This window comes from Pocillopora damicornis, chromosome 8 (genome assembly GCF_964200805.1).
Source record: "Pocillopora damicornis chromosome 8, jaPocDami1.2, whole genome shotgun sequence".
Classification (NCBI taxonomy): domain Eukaryota; kingdom Metazoa; phylum Cnidaria; class Anthozoa; order Scleractinia; family Pocilloporidae; genus Pocillopora; species Pocillopora damicornis.
In genome coordinates this window covers 19,560,045-19,582,860 of record NC_142677.1, presented here as the reverse complement: position 1 = coordinate 19,582,860, position 22,816 = coordinate 19,560,045, and the positions used below count along the sequence as shown (strand labels likewise).

Genomic DNA, 22,816 nt, shown 5'->3' with positions numbered 1-22,816 from the left:
ATTAATCTTCATTCCACTGAAATTTAGATCGTACCTCTCTTTATTCCCTAGACAACTTTTAAATGTGAAAATATTTCTAAAGTTCTTCCAACTCCAAGGGGACAATTCATTCACAAGCGGCACTGAATATATGAGTGGACGAGAGAAACTAGTTAAGCCCATTATCGAGGGATGCATGAAAATAGCAAGTCGGAGTACAACATCAACAAAGAACCAGAGAACGCCCTGTGCTTTATTAAAAAAAGAAACAAGGTCCATCGTATCAAAAATTGTACTTAAGAGCTTGTTAATGCTTCTCGGTGTCTGATAAAAAGTAGTAAAATGTACTTTGTTCAATAATAAAAATATATAGAAACGGCAGCTACGATAAACTTTTTTTCCTTACATATTAGAATTCAGTATTAATTCCTTAGTTCAGGAGAGATATCGCTTATTTCACTTTTGATCTCTGGCAGAAGATAAAATAAGAAGCCAGTTTAAGAAACATTTAACACGTGCCCAACAGAAAATCCCCGCTACACGATAGAACTGCCTAATAGCTTCATTCTTGGCCTTATATGTACTTACTTATCTTGTACTAAATAATATGAAGATTCCATCCTTCTACACTGAATAGCGCTCCACTTGTTATTTTAACTGCTTAAAAGAAGCGCAATTTTGTCGAAGCCGAATGTACCATTGTGCATGATCGAGTCTAAATCAATTGTTCAGCTTATCGTTAAGTTCTTTGTTATTTCTGTTTTATCGATCTTTTTCCATAGGAAATGTTTGGCAACCATGCAAAACGTTCTGGAACATGATTTCCAATTATAGCGAAACGTTTCATCCTTGGAAAACGTATGTGGGGTGCCACGTGCACATTTATAACAAGAGAACTATGAAAATCACGGCAAACCAGGTTTGAAAGAAAAATAAAATGAAAAATTGTACGTTGCCTCGTACAATCAACGATCTAATTAACGCTCTTGAGAGTTATCTAGTGTCTTGTTCTCGAGTTTCAACTCCTGCTTTGGCAGCTAATGCAAGTAAAAGGTTCCTCTGGTCCTGAATTGTTCCGATAATAGACAGCTGTCGTTGAGTGGTCTTTGCCAGTTCCTTGGTGAGGATTTCTAGCTTTTGCTCCTCCACCTGGTCTGCTGTCATATAATCTTCATCTTCAGCAAGATCTTGGTCAACGACAAAGGTGTATTCTCTAAAAATTAAAAGCAGAAACAAACTTTGACATTTTGCACTCAAGAGGAAAATTTCAAATCTTTTGTATAGAAGATACTCTTAGTCATCGATTTATCACCTCTGCCTGTGTAGAGATTTGCCGATTGTCTGATTAGGCCACATAAGCAAAAGAAGTGGAAATAGGAGAAAGGTGAGGGGAGAGTGAATAAGAATAATCCATAGGGTTAGTAAAAATATATCGTCCTGAAGATATAACGTAATATCTCTTTTAGATATCCATGAAGATATTCTACACTTCTTAATTTGTTAGATTTTCATGAAAAAAGAGCTTCAAAATGTATGTATACGCGAGCACCGATCGATTGAATGATGGTCAAAATGTATTTTTTCACTTCTTTTCTCACAAAGTAAAAGTCTCTCTCCTTATTTTCAAACGTTCTAAACTTCTTCAGACTCTATAATTTCCCATAAATAACACTAAATAGAGAAAGGTGAATCAAAAGGTAACCCTCGATACAGGTTTTTTTCTAAAAAGAATTGTCGTTATGATATTGTACATACTGTGACGAGATCTTCTTTTCCAAGAAGCTACCACTTATCACCAATTGAGGCTTGTAAAAATAACGCGTGATGAATGTTGGAAATCTTCTTTCGACCCCGTAGACGAAGTCCACGAACTTTCCCTTGTTTCTGAGATACGCATATCGTTGCACGGATTCTATGTCACCCACAGCTAAACCGACCTGTGAAACACCACGGGAAATGAATACATGAGGTTCCTAAGGTTGGAGAAGGTTCATTAAGCAGGACATTATTCTGTCTATTTCCCATTTATTTGCCGCTATCACATAGAAGAATATCATCAAAATGGGGAGTAAGCGGCGCAATTTGCAACCACAAAAGGTCTTCCGTCACTAAAGCGAAAGTAAGGAAAAGGCATTGTAGTTGTATTACTGCAAACTAAGAGTCACCCGTAGATCTGCTCCTATTGCGATAATACGTAACACCATTTCACTCTAAATAGCCGCTGCGGAGTCTGAGTCACTGTGTTGAGTTCTGATGCAAAACACTTCGCTCGCGCGATGTCTCTCAACTCAGGAGTGTAAATGGGTATTGGTAATGGCGGGCATTGAACGAGCCATAGATTGGCATCCAATTCAGGAAGAGGGGAAATACTTCTACTCTCTTCCTACTACTTAAACGGGATGATCATATGATCCGAACGGCCCCGCGCGCGCAATCCCATAGAAAACCAAAGTGAAATGTGACGTGTATAGAGCCGGACGGGTTGACGTGAGCCGGTCCGGGAAAAGCTGCCAGCCGTGCACTCGCATGGTCTTGGTACAAAAATTTAAGTTAAAAAAAGAACAGAGTTAGAAAAAGTTGCATTTTCGATGAATTCTTACTTTCTTGTTCTGACTCGAAAAAACAAAAGCCGAGAACCGTTTTTACTGAAGATTCGATTTTGTGGTTTTCCCGCATGCGCCCGTCTATCGCTTCATATTGAAACAATTTAGAAGTGGTCATATGATAAATGCTTATTGTCTGTGTTTGGTTGGCCAGACGGCAACATTTATATTTGGCTCGCGGTCATATAAGGCACGGACATCGTTACAATCGGTCCATACGTCAAACATTTCAGTTGCCCGTAAGCTGAATATATATATTTAAAACTTACTTACCAGAAGGTTCATGAGAACGATGGGTATAGCAAATATGAAGACAGATAGGAAGATGAGAGAAGATTCTCGGTAAGGCACCAAAGGCGCCCCGGAGTCCGAGGAGACGTTAAAATTGTCCACGATCATGGCAGTATAATCGAGCTCACCAATAGTCATTACAACCACTTTCATTAACGTTAAGCCAAATGTCTTAAACGTTTCCTGGAAAAGCCAAAACAGAATAAAAGTTAAAATAACAGATTGGAATCATGATGGTTAATGAACTTGATTCTAACACCAACCACCTCTTGGATAAATGCCATCACATTGACCAAATACGATGAATGGCAGGCTTATAATTAGTATACAGTACGTGCGTCAATGCTTTGAATATCAATAAACTAGGGACAAGCTACGCGTTTGGCAAAACTGCCACGAAAGCTGGAAACGGAGCAGGGTTATGAAGGGAAAGCATGACTTTCGAAAGCCTCCCGGAGGAAAAGACTCCAAACTCATTTCGTAGTTGTCCTAACCAGCCCTATTTCCTATTTCACCCGGAACCTAAACAATGAATTAAAACTTAAAATATAGCATTTGTCATTACCTGTTCCCTGAATAAAATGAAGAACACCACCGAAAAAGCAACAGAAAACAAGGCCAAAAGGCTGATAGCTTTACCCACGGTGGTTGCCACTTGGAAAAACATTGTCACGTAAATACCAACATAGTCCAGAGTTTGAACGAACAAAATAAGATTTACGTAGCCCAGAAATACAGCAAGTGTTCCTAACTGCCAGGTGAGGTTCGGATCACTTCGAAGACTTGTTAGACTCTCAAATATGTAAGGAAGAATGAATATTATTGTCGACAGATAAAGGACCCACTCCATCAAGTTTGTCACTTGTTTGAAATACTCTAGCCGCTGAACATAGATTTGATACAGCTCTTTTAAGAGATGGAAAGATGCAAAAATCAGAATAAGGAACTCAACTAAGTGTTTGAACACGTTAGTCTCATTCTTTCGGAAAACGGCCTCTTCTTCGTCGTCGACGTAACTACTTTTAGGTTTGAGCACAACATTGCCCCGTTCATGTAACATGAAATATGTCAAAAGCCCAAGAAATATGGAAAAAAGGACAAGGTTTGTCCAATAAACAAACCATCCATAGACACGCCACTTGATCCGGAGGAGTTTTCTGGAAACATCGTGAACCAGAAGATCTTTCTGTTTGTACTCTACCATGACCGCAAGACCAAAGAACGGCCTCCCACTGGGTCCACTGCTATCGTCAGGACCTGGATCGAGAAGGCTGAAGTCGTATGTGATGGATCGACTGGTTGCAGACCTTTGAATACAGCGATCCAGTACAGATTTGGCAGAATCCGGGAACCTTTGAATTAGCTTTCCCATTCTGTTCTGACCATCAGAGCTCTTCGCAGATAAAACCTCTCTCCATCTGGGGATGAAAGGAATTTTCTTCGTTGTATCCATTAAGAACTTCATTACTCTGCTCTACTTTGACAATTAAAACAGAGCGGTAGAAATATCGCGTGTACGCTGAACGTGTCAGTCATCAACGCAAGGAGTAAATGTGAGGCAATTCTTAGGGTAAATTCAGTCATTCCCCTAACTCTTTGCAATATTCTATTTTGCTTTGTTGATGGGCTCATAACAACTTACTGTGGTGCTTACCTCGAATTTTTTATTATAGTCATGACAACGTCACTTTGCTGGTTATCTATGGCCACATCGAGGCAGTTGAGGCCGTTTTCGTTCGGTTTTAAGCTTGCTTGTCTACTCAAAAGCATTTTTACAACATCCACGTGCCCTCTTGTGGACGCAATCAGGAGTGCAGTGCTTCCAGTTTTGTCTTGGTGGTCTATGTTGGCGTTCTTTTCAAGGAACAGTTGGATTATGCTACCTGTACCTGTCTTTGCAGCGAGTAGAAGAGGAGTGGAGTCATTGACGTCAACGCTGTCGACTTGTGCGCCCATGCGCAAGAGGGTTAAGCAGATTTTCCTTAAGCAGAAAATGGATATCTTACGTTCAGTTTGCCTTATGGCCATGGTGGTTTTCAAAAACAATAGAAACAAGGAAATGTTATTGTAACGTGTGCTCAGATACTACTATTTGTAAATTATAAATTTGTTAACACAGGCCTAAGTACCACGTTTAAGTATTTATTGCTTCGCCAAGTGAAAATAATCATCTGTCTTAATTTGACACCTCCATGCCCTAAATAACACATTTGAAGCGAATGACAAGTCCATACTCATTTCCATTCAATGCTGCGAGATGTAATGGTGTCCGTCCTTCGGGATCCTTTTGGTCAACACTGGCGCAAGAATTCTTGACCAAAGCTTCAACATGACGAACTCTTCCGGTTTCAGCTGCCATGTGCAGGGCAGTTTTACCAGCACCATTTGTGAGGAGACTGTTCGCCTTCCTTCCCAATAAAATGTCTAACAACTGAAAAGTTCAAGAAAAACACAGAAAAGAAAAAGGAGAGAAGAGACTCAACAAACCATGGACGGCACAAAGTACTTAGGGCAAAGAATTAAAAAATAAGACAATCCATCGTGAAAAGGAGAATCCCAGATAATAAGGAAAGTGGTTTTACGTTGCCTACGTTTAGGTCTTGAGTTTTTGAGTGAGTTGGAACAGCAAATACAGATTTTTATTGCTTTCCAATTGTTCACTGAAGATTTCACTGCGCTTTTGAAAACTCATTCGGTTGCGAATGTAACCATCTGAACTGTGCATTTGTTTGTGCGTTTTCTTTTTTGATTTTATTTCCCTATTTCCTACGAGGCACGCTTTCAAGCTGCATATGTAACCACATTATCACACAATTGAAATTACCCTTATATTAGCCGATAAAGCAGCACAATGCAATGGCGTCCTTTCATGAATATCAGGGGCATTAATGAGTTCACACTCTGGTCTTTGCAGCAACATGGCTAAGACCTCTTCTTTGTCGTTTTCTATGGCAAAGTGAATACAGCATCGCTGGTATTTGTCACGAGCTGTGATATTTGCACCACACTCCAGGAGTAACTCGGCACATCTGGTATGACCAGCAGCTACAGCGCAAAGAAAGGGCGTCATTCCCTCATCATCTTTCGGATCTCTGGATGCGAAGCTCTTGAGTAGAAGATCGATGCCGTCTTCACTTCCGAACGACGCTGCACTATAAAGATAGTTTGAGGAACAGTTTCGCGTGAAGTGTACTTTTGCAATAAAAATCGACAGTGCTTGTCAGATATCAGTTTTATTCTCTCTGCTATAACCTATTCCGTGTCGTGTAGTTCAATGTACGTACTCAGTCGGTCTTTAACTTTTGCTAAATGGAATCTTTCGTATGGCAGATTATTATTCCGAAAAAGATAAAATAATTTTTTTACTTCCCTGCACCTTTGAGCTTTGCCGTGGTCTCCTGCCCTCGAGACTAGGATGGAGAACGTGTTTCAAGTTCTCGGCTAAATGTTCTCGGTAATGCTCTTCCCAAGATCATAGGCTTAAGTTATTTATCTTACCACTGGAGGTTGCAACCCACCTGTGTAAAGGTGTTCTCTGCTTCCGATCCTTTATGTTTAATTGCGCTCCTCGCCGGATGAGGGATTCCACAATCTCTTTTCTTTTTCTGATAGAAGCCAAATGTAGGGGGGTCTTATGGTATCTGTTTAGCAAGTTGGGATCTGCACCGTGCTGTAGGAGGGTGCTACAAATGGAAACGTGACCTGTTTGGACAGCGATATGAAGCGCTGTGTTCTTGTCTCCGTTTGTTTGATTGATAATCTGGCCAAATTCTGGTACATCTCTGGTTGGCTGCATAGCGTAAGCTGGGTAATTTTTAATGTCCACCATAGCTGAAATATGATTTAATAAGAGATTATTTAAACAGCTGGGTTTTACTGGTATTAAATGCCTATCACACTCGTTTACTGATATACTTTTTACCCCTCTACTTTTCTTCTGCAGACGCTGATGGTGGAAATCGACTCACAAGACTAAATCATTGACTCTTAGATATCTGATAGCCCTCAGGAAGAGGAACTGGAGTTCCTTTCTTGTTAATATTTATATTATTTGATAATCAGTTATAAATTTACTTCTAAAGAGCTGTTAATTTTTAGTTAGTGTACCATAACATTGAAAAATCGCCCCTTCTCAGTTGGGAGTTACTACATCACGGGCGACGAGCGGGGATAGAAAAAACGACCCAAATACGAGTGGTCAGCGGCGAAACAACTTTCATACCTCATATATAGACATATCATTTGTAGTATCAGGACAGGAAACAATCGTGTTGTAAAGCCGAAGTGTAAACAGTTTACTTCGCGAAATAAAGTGTTAAGCAATTCAAAAGTGTTGATTGTGCATATATCTTTTACTGCTTTAATAAACAATGAAGGCATCGGTGGCATCCGAAAGGTACCAAGAAGAATTAAATGTACGTTTCGTAGTTGCAGAAAACAATCGTGTTGTAAAGCCGAAATGTTACCAAGTTACACTTCGCTACTTAAAAAGTTAAGCAATTTTCCTCAAGCTTTAACTGGAACAATACTTTTAATGCTCTATTGACCAACGGAGGCATCGGGAAAGGCATTGGTGACACCGGGAAAGGCATCAAGAAGAATGATATTCACGTTATGTAATTTGTTGTGTGGCGAAAAAAACGTATCTTGACTTGTTCAAAGCATTAATCACAGTTGGCTTCCTTTTCACTTGAATTTGTATCCACAGCCTAAGATGAGAAATTTAAAATTTCTATCAGCTGAAGTTCTTTTACTGCATATTATATCTATTCAATCGCCCCCAATTCACGTGGAAAAAAGGCAAGTAGGAAAACACTGAGCTTCGGGAAACAGCCATGTTAAGGCTAATGTATTTACCATTCCTTAAATATTTACAATCAAGACCACTCGTTTAGGAGACCTTTTCTCAAAAGATCCACACGTGCAAATAATGCTGTTTTCCGTTCGAAATGTTTTTCTTCCTATTCAATTGAACAACTGACTTAGCGTTTAAGCCGAGAAAAAAATCACAAAGTTTGAATTCTGGGATGTTGTCCACTGTTGGCTCCATCAAGTTACGATTCTGCACCATTGACGCTCGTGAAAATCTATCTTAATTGACTACCAAGGACTGTATTTCTTATCTTGCAAATTAAGGTCTGTACATGACATTAAGTTCATCATCTGGTTCGTTGTTATAGTCAGCTTTAAAATTTAAACTCTACTTGTGTTGACAAGAAGCCACCCTAAGGGCAGGTGAAATGTTGCGTAAGCGTCTCCGCGAAAGGCACATCCAGACAACTTGCATGGAAAAACTGGCCGCAGCTATCGCACCCGAGCCAATCCTCTCCATCGTCGTCTTTGCAAATCTTACAGACCAGCTAGCTACAGACCATATATATAATTATTCTTGGTGCCTTTCTAAATGCCACTGACTCCCTCTCCGAAGCCTCCATTGTTTATTAAAGCAGTAAAAGATATGAGTTCAATCAACACTTTTGAAAAATTGCTTAAACTGTGAAGTAAACTGTTAACATTTCGGCTTTACAACACGATTGTCTCTATATGAAGTATAAAAGCTGTTTTACCGCTGACCGCTCATATTTGGGTCGTTTTTTCTATCCCCGCTCGTCGCCCGTGATGTAGTAACTCCCTTCTCAGTTTACAAGAAGAGTTTTCTGTCTTACAGTTCACTAGTTGGCGCAAACCTTTTTTTTTGGAAAATTATTCAAGTATTCAACCAATACTTTCAACACTTTGTTTCAAGGGGCTTCTTCACATACCTGCTTGAATAACTGCAGAAAAAATATCTGAGTTTGCAGCGCTTGCTGCCAGATGGAGACATGAGTTACCCTCTTTGGTAGATATACTAACACTTGCACCGTTGTGGAGAAGATCTCTACATATACCCTCATATCCACGACTGATGGCGATGTGTAGGGCAGTTACTTCTTGTCCGTTTTTTGCATCAATTTCCAGGCTCTTTTCGTTTAGTAGGCGCTGAACGGTCTGTCTGTTGCCGAATTCTACCGCAATGTGAATAGGAGTGTAGCCTCTTGATGTGCTAACGAAGTTTAGTTTCGCTCCCTTCTTCAGCAAAGAGTTAAGAGCTTCCAGGGAATTCGACCTGAAGAAAATGTGTTTAGTGTTCAGCTGTGGCAAAAAAAAAAAAGGTGGAAATCTTTACAAAAAGCTGGGTAAAGCAAAGGAGTTGTTGGTTGATTTGGTGAGCTGGATTAAAATAAAATTGATTGATGATCTATGAAGTTGCAAGCCATTTCGCTCTAAAAGCTATTGCTTTCCCGTACGCGATTCAACGAGGTAAACAAGAAACCTTGTAAGAGTGTTAATTAGATAACTGTACTAACATGACCCATATTAAAAGCCGCTGATCGTTGCCGAAGCAAATTTCGTAGTCACTTTTACCCGTAACAGTTGAGATCGGAATGGGAATCCCTTGAGATCTCACGCCGAATTAATATCAGCAGTTGTTTGGCCTTTCTCTTTTTTTCAAGGGCCACCCAACCATCAAACACAAATATCAGCGATTTACCCCAAAGTTTCTTTTGTTTCGAATTCAGTGTGATGAATAATTTATGCAAAATTTCATATGCAATGAAAACATGTTTAGGGGCGAAATTACTCAGACTCTGGTACCTGTAAACAGACTTAGACGACGAAAAAGAAAAGGCTGCAAAAATTATGACTCGTCCTAATACGATTTCATCTGTTACTGGGTGATGTATTAGCATCAGCAATCGAAAGGATTACAGTCCCACGAAAGGCAAACAGTTAACCTGAAAGCAAATATTAGTATTGCGTATTAAAAAACACACAGTGAACAAACGCAGTGCGGCGAACTAAACTTTCTCCGAACTTAAAACTGTATATCTAGTTCCGATGCAGAATACGTCATAGAAGGTTAGGGATCTTCCTGGCCAGCAAGGTTTGACTTAAGTTGGTGTCAAATGACATGATAAAGAAGCATTTTTCTCTCGTTTATCGATTACCTGGCTGCGACATGAAGAGGAGTTAGACCCTCTCGATTGAGAACATCAACATCAGCGCCTGCTTTCAGCATAAACTCTACAACCTCAACTCGGTTCATTCTCGCTGCGTGGTGAAGAGCACCTTGGCCATTATGATCCAAAATGTCCGCTTTGTTTGTAGTTGATGAAAAGTAGGCTTTCAAATCAGCCATGCGCCCGTCAGCCGCAGCTTCGAACAAATTAGTCTCTCCGCATTGTATCGATTGCATCTCATACGTATGACCATTCTGCGTTTCAGCGTCGACAATGGAAGGATTTAAAACTGGCGAGGGCATAAAATCAATGCGACTCATCGCCGCTCAAAGCAGAGAAATGCTGCGAAGAATGATATTGGTGCACCAGAAGAGAAGTTCAAGCGACGGAATTATTAAAGGAAGCGACTGGATATCCGTGCTTATAATAACACCCCAATTTTCGATTTTCTAATTTCATCCGTGATGTTTTGAAGCAGCTGGTAATACATTTGCATAATTCTGGCTGATGACTTAACACTGGAGAGCGTTATTGAAAGTTTACTGAAAAGTTCTGACATCTTTACTTAACTTTAATTGCAATCTGTTATCATAGAGCTTTCGACACCGATCTATTTGCATATCAAGCGACAAGTACCGCTGTGAATTGTAACGTCAGAAGAAATGTTTGCTTTGAGCATCAGGTCACGATCGACTTTTCTTCAATCAAAACTAGAAAAACCTCTGCCGACTTCATTGCTAAACGTTAGGAGATTAGGAGAGGATTCTTGTTTCCTGGCCTTCTTGGTATTCTTTTGGAGCAATCCGTTCCACGTTGTTGGAACGCTCCGTAAAAAAACTAATGGCAACGGCCAATTACATCACACAGGGTAAATGCCAGGTCGCACTGCACTGCGATGGTGGCGCACGCAGAAGAAAAAACAAAATTCGTCTCGTCACGAGCGTGCAACAAGCAAAATCTCTGACTTTGATTCTCCCTGAATTCTTAATTCTCAGACGCGAGAAGAATTTCTAGGTCTGGACATCAAATTTTCTAATTGCCCCAGATTCGTGACAAGACATCTTTCCTTATTTTGTGGCGGCGCTCAACATTTGTCTTGTTTCTGATCTATTTGATCACCCCCAATCTCCAAAGTTTACATCAGAGATTCACGAAATAGCCTTAACCCTCTACGCCCTGACATCGATTTACATATTCTCCATACTGTTCACTATACATGTCTTTAGGAGCTGACAAGAAAAATTAGTTTGACAATCAGGAGCTTCAGTTTGTGATCATTTCCTTTATTCTCGCGTGAATAATCTTTGATTCAGGGGTGATGTTGTTAGGAGAAATTAAATGCTTGTCACTCTTAGGGGTTAAAGAGGTGAAATAAATACCCTAGTTACGTCGCTTGATGCCTTCAATCAAGTTGTTTTGTCCTGATTTTGCCTGAAAACAGTGAAGGAATTGTTTCAGAGTACGTTATCGAAATGGCAATGGCGAATTTCAAATATTATTGGTGCAATTTTCATAATGTTGTAGTGTTACTTACACATATTGCATTAAAACCATGTTTTATTCGTTAATCCTTATAATTCCCTTGAGGTTTGGTCGAAAAGAAGGCGAAATGATAGTCGTGTCTATGTCAGCTAAGCTTTGTTTGTATTGAGTCTCCTGTTGCCTAGCGATAATCGATCGTTTGCACGTAATCGATCAAGTGAATGTCACACAACGAGCAAGTGTCGATGCTTCTCAAAGTAACGGAAGACTCTCTCAGATGTTTAGATGAAAACAAAAATTCAGGGTAGTTTTAGTGGCACTTTTGAGAATGAGACGGGGAATTTGAAGGAACGCTCGCTTGGATAGAGCGACAAAGTGCGGCAAAATCGATGATCATGATGACGGCTCTTTAGTCGTTTAAGGTTAGTGAAGTAATTAAGGATGTTGTTGAGAAAAATATCCCAAAACAAGGCTCATTTTGTAGATTTTTAATGGAAGTAACAGTTCTTCTCTTATTTGGCATAGATTTAAAGTCACTTTTTGATCGTCGGTCGGCCGAAATGTATCAGTTGCCGACACTGAGTCGATTCATACTTGTTTCTTTGTGTGAATATTGAAATGTTAATTTTGTTAATCGTTGCTGTTGATAATTTCCAATGTAAGAAATTGTTTTATTTTTATTTTTCTCAAAGTTTTTAAGCGACCCGTCGTAAAAATCGGATTTTTTTTTCGTTCGTGACTTCCACATTACACTGAGCGTTCTTAAATTTTGGGAGAAATTTCCACACTGTTTTAAAACAAAGCTGTAATCCCAAAGGTAATATGTTGATTCTGTTAAGTTGTTTTGTTTTCATCAGAGAACTGTAATCGTAATGAAGTATGGGGCTGTGCGAAAATCTTGCCAAATTTTGTGCCGGTCACTATGATTATCAACAGTCCTTGTGACCTGGTGATTATTTATGTTTGTAAGTCATCGTGACGTAAAGAAACCGCTCAGTTTCTACCCGTGTAAAGCATTCAGTAGTAAAGAACCTAATTCACGCACTGTTCGATTTCATCACACAATTTGATCGTTGTTTTGTAGGATATGTGGTTTCCTTTGGCAGACTACTGCAGGTGATTATCGATTCACCTTGAGTGCACTCGTCAAATATGGCGGATGATTTAAAACTAACAGAACAAGATTATGTGAGATTCGCAGATGGAAAAGGTAACAACTCCAGTGAATGGAATAAGAAAGACGGTAATTTTTTTTCTTTGTCCCACGCTCGTGACAAGACGAAAAACATTTTTCTCTAACTTTAATAAAATAAATAACTCTTCTTTTTAATGCTCTAACTGCGATTACGCGACACATGCGTCGCCTACCCACCACCTCAAACACATGTTTTATATTGGCTTAAGTGAAGTCGTGCCTTTCCCCCCAGGAGAAACGGAGGGGGGGGGGAGGGTACGGCTACACATAGGCTTGCTCTATATAGTCCTTTCATTTCACTTGAGTGATTGACCTATTAAGGACCCATTTATTGATAAGGCCTCTTCTCACAATTTACAAGCCCGCAGGCTGCCTTAACTTTTGTGACCTTGCCTTGCCACTCTTTCGATTCCTCTGTAAAAATTTTTATACGTTCTTATATCAATGTGAGCTTTAAAATGAAATCACTTGTGTTGCTGTTTTGGTTCAAACGACCTAAATAGAACAGGCTAACTGAACGACCCCATGCCATTTGAAAGGCTTCAGATTTTAAGATGAGTATTGGTAGCATGACCCTAGAGGAGGATGAAGTCCTTGTTTGTCATGAACAACCTGTTGTTTCTGAAGTACACATAGAGGCAATATCGGGAGAACTTGGCCAACAAATAGATAAGTGAACTTCAAAAAAGAGTGGCCTTCGAAAAAGAGAGTTGTTACTGCTGAATTTGTTTAATTGGATCTCCAAATTGGCATAACCATGTGAGTTTAATTAAAATCTAGAGTAAACTGACTAGCTCGTTCCCAGAGCCTCGATCGTTTTGCTCCGTAAGCATCACTGATTGCTCAGCTATGGCTGAAGAAGTTCACTCAAATTTGAGTTATGTGAAACTCATTTGTTGTCGTGTCCATTAAGTTGTGTTACCTATCGAACCATGTAGCGTTAGGAAAAGGTTTGAAATTTTGGATTCGACCTGGGCCTTCAACACCCGTCTCACTGGACAGCAGCACAGTACCCCTCACATGTAATACAACATTACACGCGCATTTAGCACGCGTGACTCGTCCTGTTTTGAAGAATTGCTTTAACGCGGTTAGCACGTGCATGTGAACGCGTGTAATTACAACCAATCAGTGAATGTAAAATGTGTGAAAATTACGCAGAATTAATCAACCGTAACTTAATAAATGCGTCCACTAGAACAAAAAGACAATGTATTCTATAATCTACTGAAGACCAGCAAGAGTCTAAACTTTGATGTTTTCTTAGCGGATTCAAGCACAAGAAAGTGTGTGTTGACAAAGGGATTTACTTGCACCTCTTGCGCTATGATTTAATTTTCCGACCGGCAGGAGGGGGAACATTGCTTCATTGTGGATGCAAGAGCAAAGTGACCTTCCTTTGTGCAAGGAGCTAAAGTGTGGCTCCAAACTTGATATATTTAGGGTAAAATTTAATTAATATCAATCCAGATGAATCAACGATAACTTTGAGAACGAGACTGCAAAATTGTGATGTCGACTCCGTCGTATTTTTGTTGTACTTTTGAATGTGTAACTTCAGCATTATTTCTCTTAATTTCAGGAAGTCCAGCAGTCCATTTAGAACGAAATACATCTAATAGAAATACGGTGACGCCCCTGAATATCACCATGAAGGACCCTGATCACTCGTTGGAGCTGGATAAAATACTTTTACCAAACGAGAATTCGAAAGGAGAGCGACTTTGTCACGGAGCCCTGAAAATGCTGTCTCGTGGTAAAGGCGCCAGCATCTTCGATGCCATTAAACTAAAGGAGGCAGAAACTGGAGCTATAGACAGGGAATTTCTGAGTGCCGAGGATAACGAGGGTTTTACGTTGCTTCACCATGCTTCACGATGCAATAAAGTTGATGAGGTCATCTGGCTATTAAACAGGGGAGTTGAAATCGACGCACTTGGAAATAACGGGCTCACTGCACTCAATATCGCCGTCAGGTATGATCTAGTTATTATAAGCAAAAGAATCGATGTTATCTGTAAAAACCTTTCTGAGTTTAGAAAAATCTGATTTTAATTTTTCTTTTCTGTTTTGATAAAACCATTATCTATGCTTGGCCTTCCTTCGTCGTCGGAAGCCGACCGTGTGTTTGTGAATAGAGGCCAATATGCAAATTGTTTTCGGTGTTTGATTTCCTGCGGAGTGGAATAGTCGAATAATAAAGATGGGTGCTAATCCGAAACAATGATTAGACAAAGGCTCTTAACTCTCAAGGAATCGTGTAAGTTGACAAATACTGGTTGAACGAACCACCAAAAAGTCAAGATACATTAGAAGATATTCTTACCAACGTCATATTTGCCACGATCTCGGTTACATACGCTATCCGTATTCTGAAAAAAAAACCTAACACACCAAATCGAATATAAATGAGCTCTTTTGGAGCCCTAAATAAATACGCCCACTAAATAAATCTCCTGCCTTGTCACAACGTGGATATCTTGGAACCCAAGCTGGATTACTTCGAATATCAATATCAGCACTCTGCATGGCAACCCGTGTATCAAAGCTGTCACCTGCTCTTGTTCTAATTAGCAATAGAGGTTAATTATCTCTGTCTTCCATTACACCCCTTTCAAAATGAAACTTTCCAAATATAACTTCTCGGCAGGTTATGATCTTTCTTGAGATGCATGTTGCTGAATGTTTCCCGATTGCTGCCTACGTCGTTGCTTGTCGCCAAAGCCTTTCCTGAATGTTTCAGGAACGTTCTTATGTTTGAGGAAGATGTCTTCCTTTTTATAGATCTTGGCTGATCCGAAGTTATTTTAGCAAGTTTGAGCGCCGAGTCACTCGGAATTAAAACGCTCTTCTGAACAACTATCGTAGGCGTCTCATCTCTGTTTCCTCAGAAAAGAGAAAGCTACAACATGTTCTGGGCATTCAAAAATAACTTTTTCTACTCATCTCAGTAGACTTAGTAAGTAGTCTCCGAGCTCAATCCGTCCAAATCATCATTAGTCTACTTCTAATATATGTACCATTCATGATTATTCCTTTACTTGAAATTTTATCCTTAACATTGCATTCCAACTAGTAGACCACATAAGTTTACATCTTAATTTATTTTCCAGAAATAATTGCACAGAGGTTGTAAGAATTCTACTTCAAAAAGGCGCAGACCCTTCAATACCTGACGAAGAAAACGAGACGCCTCTGCTTTTCGCTTCTCGGCGAGGGTACAATGAAATCGCAGCCCTTCTCCTGAAGGATTCCAGGACTGAAGTAAACTGTGCTAACTCAGCAAAATTTACGCCTTTCCATGGCGCGAGTGGTGGCGGTGACCGTTCGCTTTGTGAAATGCTCTTGCAGTATGGCGCTGATTTATTTGCAAAAACTGGTAACCTGACGACTGCTCTTCATTTTGTGGCTTTCAACTCAAACGAAGACGTTTGTGAACTGCTCATCTCCACAGGTACACATAAATGTTTATCACATTTTGTTAGTAAAGTTGGTTGGACGACAGAATCCGAAATGTTTTCATGAAAAAACTCAAGAAAGAGTTGAATGCAACTTTACCTTACATAAGTGAGATGATGTTTTAATTCCATGTGTAACCGATCAACCAGACACCATCGTCAGATGAAATTTGAAGTGTATTCATAAATCGTTCTCCATTTAAAAAAAAAATTGTTCTCTGATGCAGCTAAGAAGAAATGCCCGTCTGTGAAAGACTTTTTGAATGCTAAAGATGTTGAGGACAGCACAGCCTTACACGTATGTTGTCGAAAGGGAGCTTCTAAAGTCGCGGAATTGTTACTGCGTTATGGAGCGGATTATGAAGCAGTTACCGGAGTGAACTTCAGCACTCCTCTCCATCTCACCGCAATGTATGGCCACGAGGAAATAACAAAGCTGTTACTTACTTGTGGTGCCGACATTTCTAGTAAAGATGGACATTTGCAGACGCCTCTTCATAGGTAAGAACATGTCATAAGTGTTGAAGCTAAAGGTGGCCCGTACGGTTAAACCTCTACGGCAAATTTACACCTCCGTCCATATCATGCTCAAAGGTTGGATGACATTTTGCACTATCTTATAAGCAACTATCCATCCCACAAATGGGTCGATGTAGAAATTGTGGTGGGGTTGAGCAGCGGATTAATTGCTATCTGGTTTATAAATGGGGTAGCTTCTTTTTACAGAAATACATATCTTGAATGGATAGAGATTTCACAGGTAAGCAGCATAATTAGAAAACCGAGGTCAATATAAAAATGGCCGAACTACATAGAGCGGCTTGGCAATTTTCAAAAATTTCAAAAGTAGATGTCATTCGATTAGTCGGTGATCATTTCTCTCGGTAATCGTTTTCGGAATCAATGTAGTAAAATCATGATATTTCTGTTTCGTGCTAGGGCTGCCGCGTTTAATCAAGTGAATATAGTCAAAATCTTGTTGGATAGTGGAGCCGATAAAGAGGCTAAAGATATGATGGACATGACACCATTTTTGGGTGCTGTTGTTCATGGAGCTAAGGACACAGCAGAGCTGCTGCTCAATCAAGGAGCAAACGTTATGGCTGTCGATTCCGGGCACAACAGTTGTCTTCATTTAGGCGTGAAACGCAAACAGCTAGAGATTGTTAAAATGCTGCTGGTTACTGAAGGAAAAGAAAATCTGATGAAGCTGAGGAATAACGAGCTTCAAACTTTCGTGCATATTGCAGCTTCTCTCGAGCAAAAAGAGGTGAGTTGGATCTTCTTTTGCAGTTCTAGCCTATGAGAAGAATTGGTGGCCACGATCTTGTAGGTGATGAGATCAAGTAATCGAACTCATGATGAGAAAACAGCCTACTGAGTCCAATTGTGGGAATCTCGTGTCCCGGAAGTTTCAATCCTTCTTAGGTACGTTGTCAGAAAAGGCGTTGAGTACGCAAAAGCTGTCTATTAGCTTGTGTAAACACGTACCAGTCCCTCAATGACTAAACTATTAAGTTGAGTCTCTCTGCACGCATTTAAGCTCTTTCTCACTCTTTTTCTTCAAACTTCAACCCCTCTCCATCTTCCTCTTTGATCAACTAAACGGAAAGAGAGTCGCCTCATGACATAGTTAAAAACTACTGCGTAGCCACGAGCTCAAAAGTCTCATTAATTCCAGCAAAGACTACAATATTTCTGGGTACAAATCCCGCGGGCGTTGCTCAAAAGATATTCAGAGTTTGATGAGCCAATCAGGAGGGTCTTCGATGCTTTCCACGGAATTGGTACTACGAATGCGTACTGTCTGTTATCAATTTAAACTTACCTTTGTTTCCCCCTCAACAGATTCTTGATATCGTTCTGCGAGACGACTTCTGGTTGAGCCAAAGGGACTTGAATGAAAGAATTCCATTACACATTGCGGCAGAAAATGGTTCACTGGAATGTGTTCACTCTCTGCTGAGTTGCAAGGCGCTTTTCATCTACGGAAACGACAGAGATAAGGACGGAATGAGTCCGCTCCATCTCGCTGCTTTAAACAAGCACTTGTAAGTTTCTGTTTTTGTTTTTCCTTTTTTTCATCATTTCTCTAAATAGAAGTAGGGCTCGTCAAAATTTGAGATTACACACTCCCCGAGAATTTGCAGTTGTTTCGGAGCAATCACTGAAGTGTATTACACCCACAGGGTCCTCTGCGATCCACAATACAAGGCTCGTTTAGGATCCATGTCTAAAATTATTCACTGTCAAGAGTCCACGTATTATTTTTTGGCAAAATGTGCAAAGCCTTACCTTTTAACACCAAAACTGTGAGTATGCAAACAGTGCCTTTCCCTTCCTCCATTCTCCGTAATAATTAATGACATCTCCATCTCCTTGTGACGAATTAATTAAGTGAATGAGCGGCACTGTCCACCAATGTTTTGTTTTCTAGAGAAACTTGTGTTGTTTTGATGTCTAAAGGAAGTGACGTAACCGCACTTGACAACCAACAGTGTACTCCACTTCATCTAGCCGTCAAGGTTGGTTCATTGGAAACTGTCCGACTGTTGTTGAGTCCTATGTTGCCAAATACACTTGAGGTTAAAGATAAAGATCAAAACACACCCCTTCATGTGGCAGGAATGCATAATCGAGTCGAAATTTTAAATTTCCTTTTGGACCAAGGAGCTGATGTCACGGCTCGAAATAGCAAGAATATGACTTGTCTCGACGAGGCTATTGAGTGGAATGCAGTTGAAGTGGCAGAGACACTCGTCAGGCATAAAAGGTTAAGTATGGTTAGAACGTTTGGTCCATTACGGTTGGCTCGATGAGACGTAATCCTTCATATAACCCTTATTCTAAGCTTATCTCTCTTAGGTTATCTTTTGGATTGACGTGTGAGGTCTATTCTTGTGCCCGGCTCTCTCCCTGATAGAATAAATTTGGTGAATAGCCAAAATTATTTTCAAAAGATCTCCAAAACAGGATTGATCTATTAAAGAAGTCTTACAAACTACGCGTCTTAAGGAATTTGCTTTCCTAGCTTGATCCTTTCTTAAATTAAAAATGAAACATAAACTTGATTGCTTGAGAGATGCAATGAATTAATTGGGCTTTCTTGTTGTTAGGATTGTATACCCTTTTTTATGAATTCCACAACCGGCTTACGGCGTACATTTGCAATTGGTAAGGAAACTGTTCCCAAGTGATTTTCGAAAGTGAAGCTCTCGCCGTCATACTGGAACACTGTCAAAACAAAACCTTGTAACATAGAATTGTTTTCATAAATTCCTCAGCATTTCATTGCGTTGGAGTTCGATGTTATCTCATGGTTGTTTTTTGACGTTTATTTTCTAGATGGAAGGAGGTTTTGTGCGACACTCCTGTGGATCAAATTACACCAATGGAAAAACTGATAGAAAAGCTTCCGGGAGTAGCAGAGATTGTTTTGGATCAGTGCATCAACTACAGCGACCTGCCAACTAATCATCCCGATTTTACGGTCTCTTTCAATTTCCTTCCTTTGGATCCGGCTGCTGATCCAACAGGTCATCATTACTTTTTCGGTCCAGCTTCCATGGCAAAGTATCGTCGAGAGAGTCTCTTGGATCATTGTGTGACGCAGACGCTTTTAAAGTGGAAATGGCTTGTTCTAGGAAAGTATGTTAGCTATTTTAACTTCGCAGTTTTCATCGCATTTCTTGTAGTTTTTTCCGTGTTCATCGTCCAGCAAAGAGACAAAGTGAACTTTTCAAGTGGCAATGCAGTGACCGAGGCTGGCGAGGATTCCAAGAGCCTTCCAGGAGTTATCTTTGCGTTCTTGATTATATCCTTGTTTAAAGAGATATTTCAGATATTTTGGCAGCGTCTTGGATACTTTAAGGATTACACAAATTTGGTAGACCTAAGCATGTATTTGAGCACTTTGATCTTTATTCTACCTTATTTGACCAACCAAGAGCTTTATGGCGACGTTCGCGTGCAGTGGACTTTCGGAACGTTAGCCTTGTTGCTATGCTACAGCAATTGGTGTCTCTCTTTACGTCGCATAACTTCCTTATCGTTGTACATAACCATGTACATCGAGGTACTGCAGACATTTGTGAGGGTGATCCTCATCTTTGCCGTCTTGCTCTTGGGATATACATTGGTCTTCTACGTTCTTTTAAAAGAAGAGGTAAGATGTTAATTTTTGAAGCTAACGTTGTGCAATGTTAATTACTAGCATGCACAATAAGAACCACCGACCATAAATATGGAGGATCCGCCAACTGTTGCAAAATTTCGTTATTAATTTTATTTTTGCTGAAGGACCCTTTGATGAACCTTTTTCTAAAATTAGATCCTGTTTATTTTGCCAAAATAGTTTCCATTAATGGTATTGGATGAATTGTAACCGGCTCATTCAGGTCTGCGGTTGAAACTTCAATAGAATTTAAATTCTCATTACCTTTACGTCGAGGGTTGATCACAACTTACAGTTTATTAGATATCTTGGTCATTGTGTGCGCTTACGTTGCCTTTCTTTTCAGGATACCTTTTCATCTGTTTGGGTTTCGATGGCGAAAATATTTGTTATGTTGTTGGGCGAAGTGGACTATACTGACATTCTGTCTGACAACGTGGTGAACAGCGCTAAAGTCCCGGGCACGAGTAACCTGTACGTTCCTCTACCGGTGCTGTCGTATATCTTGTTCATACTGTTCGTGTTGTCAGTCTCCATCGTCCTTATGAATCTCCTGGTGAGTCACTGTACCCATAATTAGCTCCATACTCGATGGTGCGATCAAAAGAAAAAAAGAAAGGTTACAAATACCCAAAGCCGACTTGCTTGTTATTCATCTTAATTCCGCCGCGGGGGCTAGGCTATATAGTTCATTACGGGGCCCCTTAAACGTACACTAGTGTCTTTCAAACTACCTACGTTTAATGATTTACTTTGTGTATAGGCCCCTTTTAAATTTGTTTTTTCTTCTGATTAGCCTCAGTGATAGTTTTACTTTGGTGAGTCCTTAACGGAATTCTCCAATTGAGGGCCTTACCTGTACACTAGCGTCAGACTTATTGGAATACATGATTTACCTTGTGTTCTTACTGACTCCTTCTCGAATTTTCGGTTTTTTTTATTGACCTCTTTAGTAGTTAACTTTGGTTTTGCAACATTCAACTGAGAAGCGCTCTAATTACTGTTACTATGCTAGGTCGGTCTGGCCGTTGGGGACATAGACTCTATTCAGAAGACAGCAACTCTGCGAAATTTGATAGATCAAGCTTTGTTAGTGGACAGTATACGAAAGAGATATCCGACATGGATGTTACGACTAACTTACAAAGAATACCTTGAGTTCAAACTGAATCAGAACACGACTGTTAAGAGGTATGTTTTGCATTAAAACGTACTCAGATCGTGTTGGTGAACTACTCAAAGCCCGCACTTAAAATGCAGATTTGAATTGTGTGGATTTTTCCAGTGGAGTTGAAAGTTGAAAGCATCCACAGAATGACTCTTGAAACGGCCTTCTGAATTTCCTAATTTTTAATACAAATGCAAGAAACAAAGGCGGCCGCCTTTATTCAAGGAAAATCATTTACAAAGGGGAAATGCTCTTATGATATAGTAATTACCCGCAAAACGTGTCATATATACAGTGCTATCGTGAAAAAAGGAAGAGTCACAAATTCTGCTTTTCTTTCAGATTTGTATTTTCAGGTACGGGTCTCTCAAATGAAGATTTCCTGGATATCATTGGCAAGAACGAATCCAGCCAAAACGAAGATGAAGGTGACTTAGATGAGTATGATCGGCAGAGGATCGAAAGGCAAGAAGAACAAATGAAGAGACTTCAAGCCACTGTAGATGCTCAAAGCAAAGTGCTCACAGCCATAGCTAATAAACTGGGGATAAATGAATAACTAAACACATGTTAAGTAAATGCCAATTTTATCCGGACAAATTCAAATACGGAGAAGGACGCATTATGTCGTTCAGAATGCATTTCCCAGTCATCAATTAGCGAACAATTCCCCTTTTGCTAGCCATGTCTGCATGCCACGACAAGGTTTGTAATTACAATGTCAGAATCAGTTTTAATATATTTTCTGGTAATTAATGATTAGTGAATCAAATGGTTGACGTCGTCGGGTGAATTATCTGAGAAAACTGAACTAATTCACATTTGAATTCATCTTGCGATATATTTACTTCAGTTCTTGAAAGGGAAAAAGGGAAAAAAATAGAAACGCTCAAATATTTATAGGGCGGTCGTTTCTAAAATGTTTGTTCAAGACGGTGTAGCCTGTGATAAAATCGGCCCTAGGGCACATCTCTCTCTTTTTAGAGACCACTGAGGTAAGATAGGATATCATTCTCCGTTCCAGGGTGACACAATGAGATCCTGAGTATGCCTACTTTAGAAATTGCTGTCGGCAATATCAGATTCTTCTGGAGAGTCTTTCATGAAAAAAAGAAAAAAAAATTGGTGGCGCGTATTACGTTTTAATTTTTCGAAATTTGTCTGGTCTCGCTACTAATAAATGTTGCGTAATTGGAACATTAAATTTAACACAATTTTCTCAGATATTTGTACAGTTCACATAGGAAACGTTTCACCATCGCCGTATATTTATAAGTTTATAAATTAAAAAAAAAAACAAACAGGAAAAAACAAAACAAAACAGAAAGGCTGGTGATCATGAAATTCAAGCGTCATTTTAGAACTCTTAAAACGGTAATTGCTCTAAAAAGTGACATTGAAATATCAGTTGCTTGGACTAACTTCCTTACTTTACGACAGGAGAAGCAACCAGTTAGGCTCAGAA

General features: G+C 39.8%; 2 protein-coding genes across 2 annotated transcripts; one reads left to right on the top strand and one right to left on the bottom strand.

Moving 5' to 3' along the window:
- Positions 1 to 202: 202 nt before the first annotated feature.
- Positions 203 to 10,478, bottom strand: LOC113671850 (transient receptor potential cation channel subfamily A member 1). Its single transcript, XM_089180979.1, has 10 exons — positions 9,863 to 10,478; positions 8,636 to 8,979; positions 6,392 to 6,704; positions 5,698 to 6,025; positions 5,108 to 5,304; positions 4,528 to 4,854; positions 3,439 to 4,291; positions 2,856 to 3,056; positions 1,735 to 1,916; positions 203 to 1,192 (listed from the first exon to the last, which is right to left on the bottom strand). Exons 1-10 carry the CDS (start codon positions 10,192 to 10,194, stop codon positions 973 to 975), a joined length of 3,297 nt encoding a protein of 1,098 aa, XP_089037105.1. The 5' UTR covers positions 10,195 to 10,478; the 3' UTR covers positions 203 to 972.
- A 1,075-nt stretch (positions 10,479 to 11,553) lies between these two features.
- On the top strand, positions 11,554 to 22,221 carry LOC113671804 (transient receptor potential cation channel subfamily A member 1). The gene is made up of 12 exons (XM_027188059.2): positions 11,554 to 11,778; positions 12,441 to 12,566; positions 14,134 to 14,527; positions 15,665 to 16,005; positions 16,237 to 16,510; positions 16,949 to 17,279; positions 17,858 to 18,060; positions 18,447 to 18,782; positions 19,355 to 20,174; positions 20,530 to 20,739; positions 21,199 to 21,374; positions 21,694 to 22,221. Exons 2-12 carry the CDS (start codon positions 12,509 to 12,511, stop codon positions 21,908 to 21,910), a joined length of 3,360 nt encoding a protein of 1,119 aa, XP_027043860.2. The 5' UTR covers positions 11,554 to 11,778; positions 12,441 to 12,508; the 3' UTR covers positions 21,911 to 22,221.
- The last annotated feature ends 595 nt before the right edge of the window (positions 22,222 to 22,816 follow it).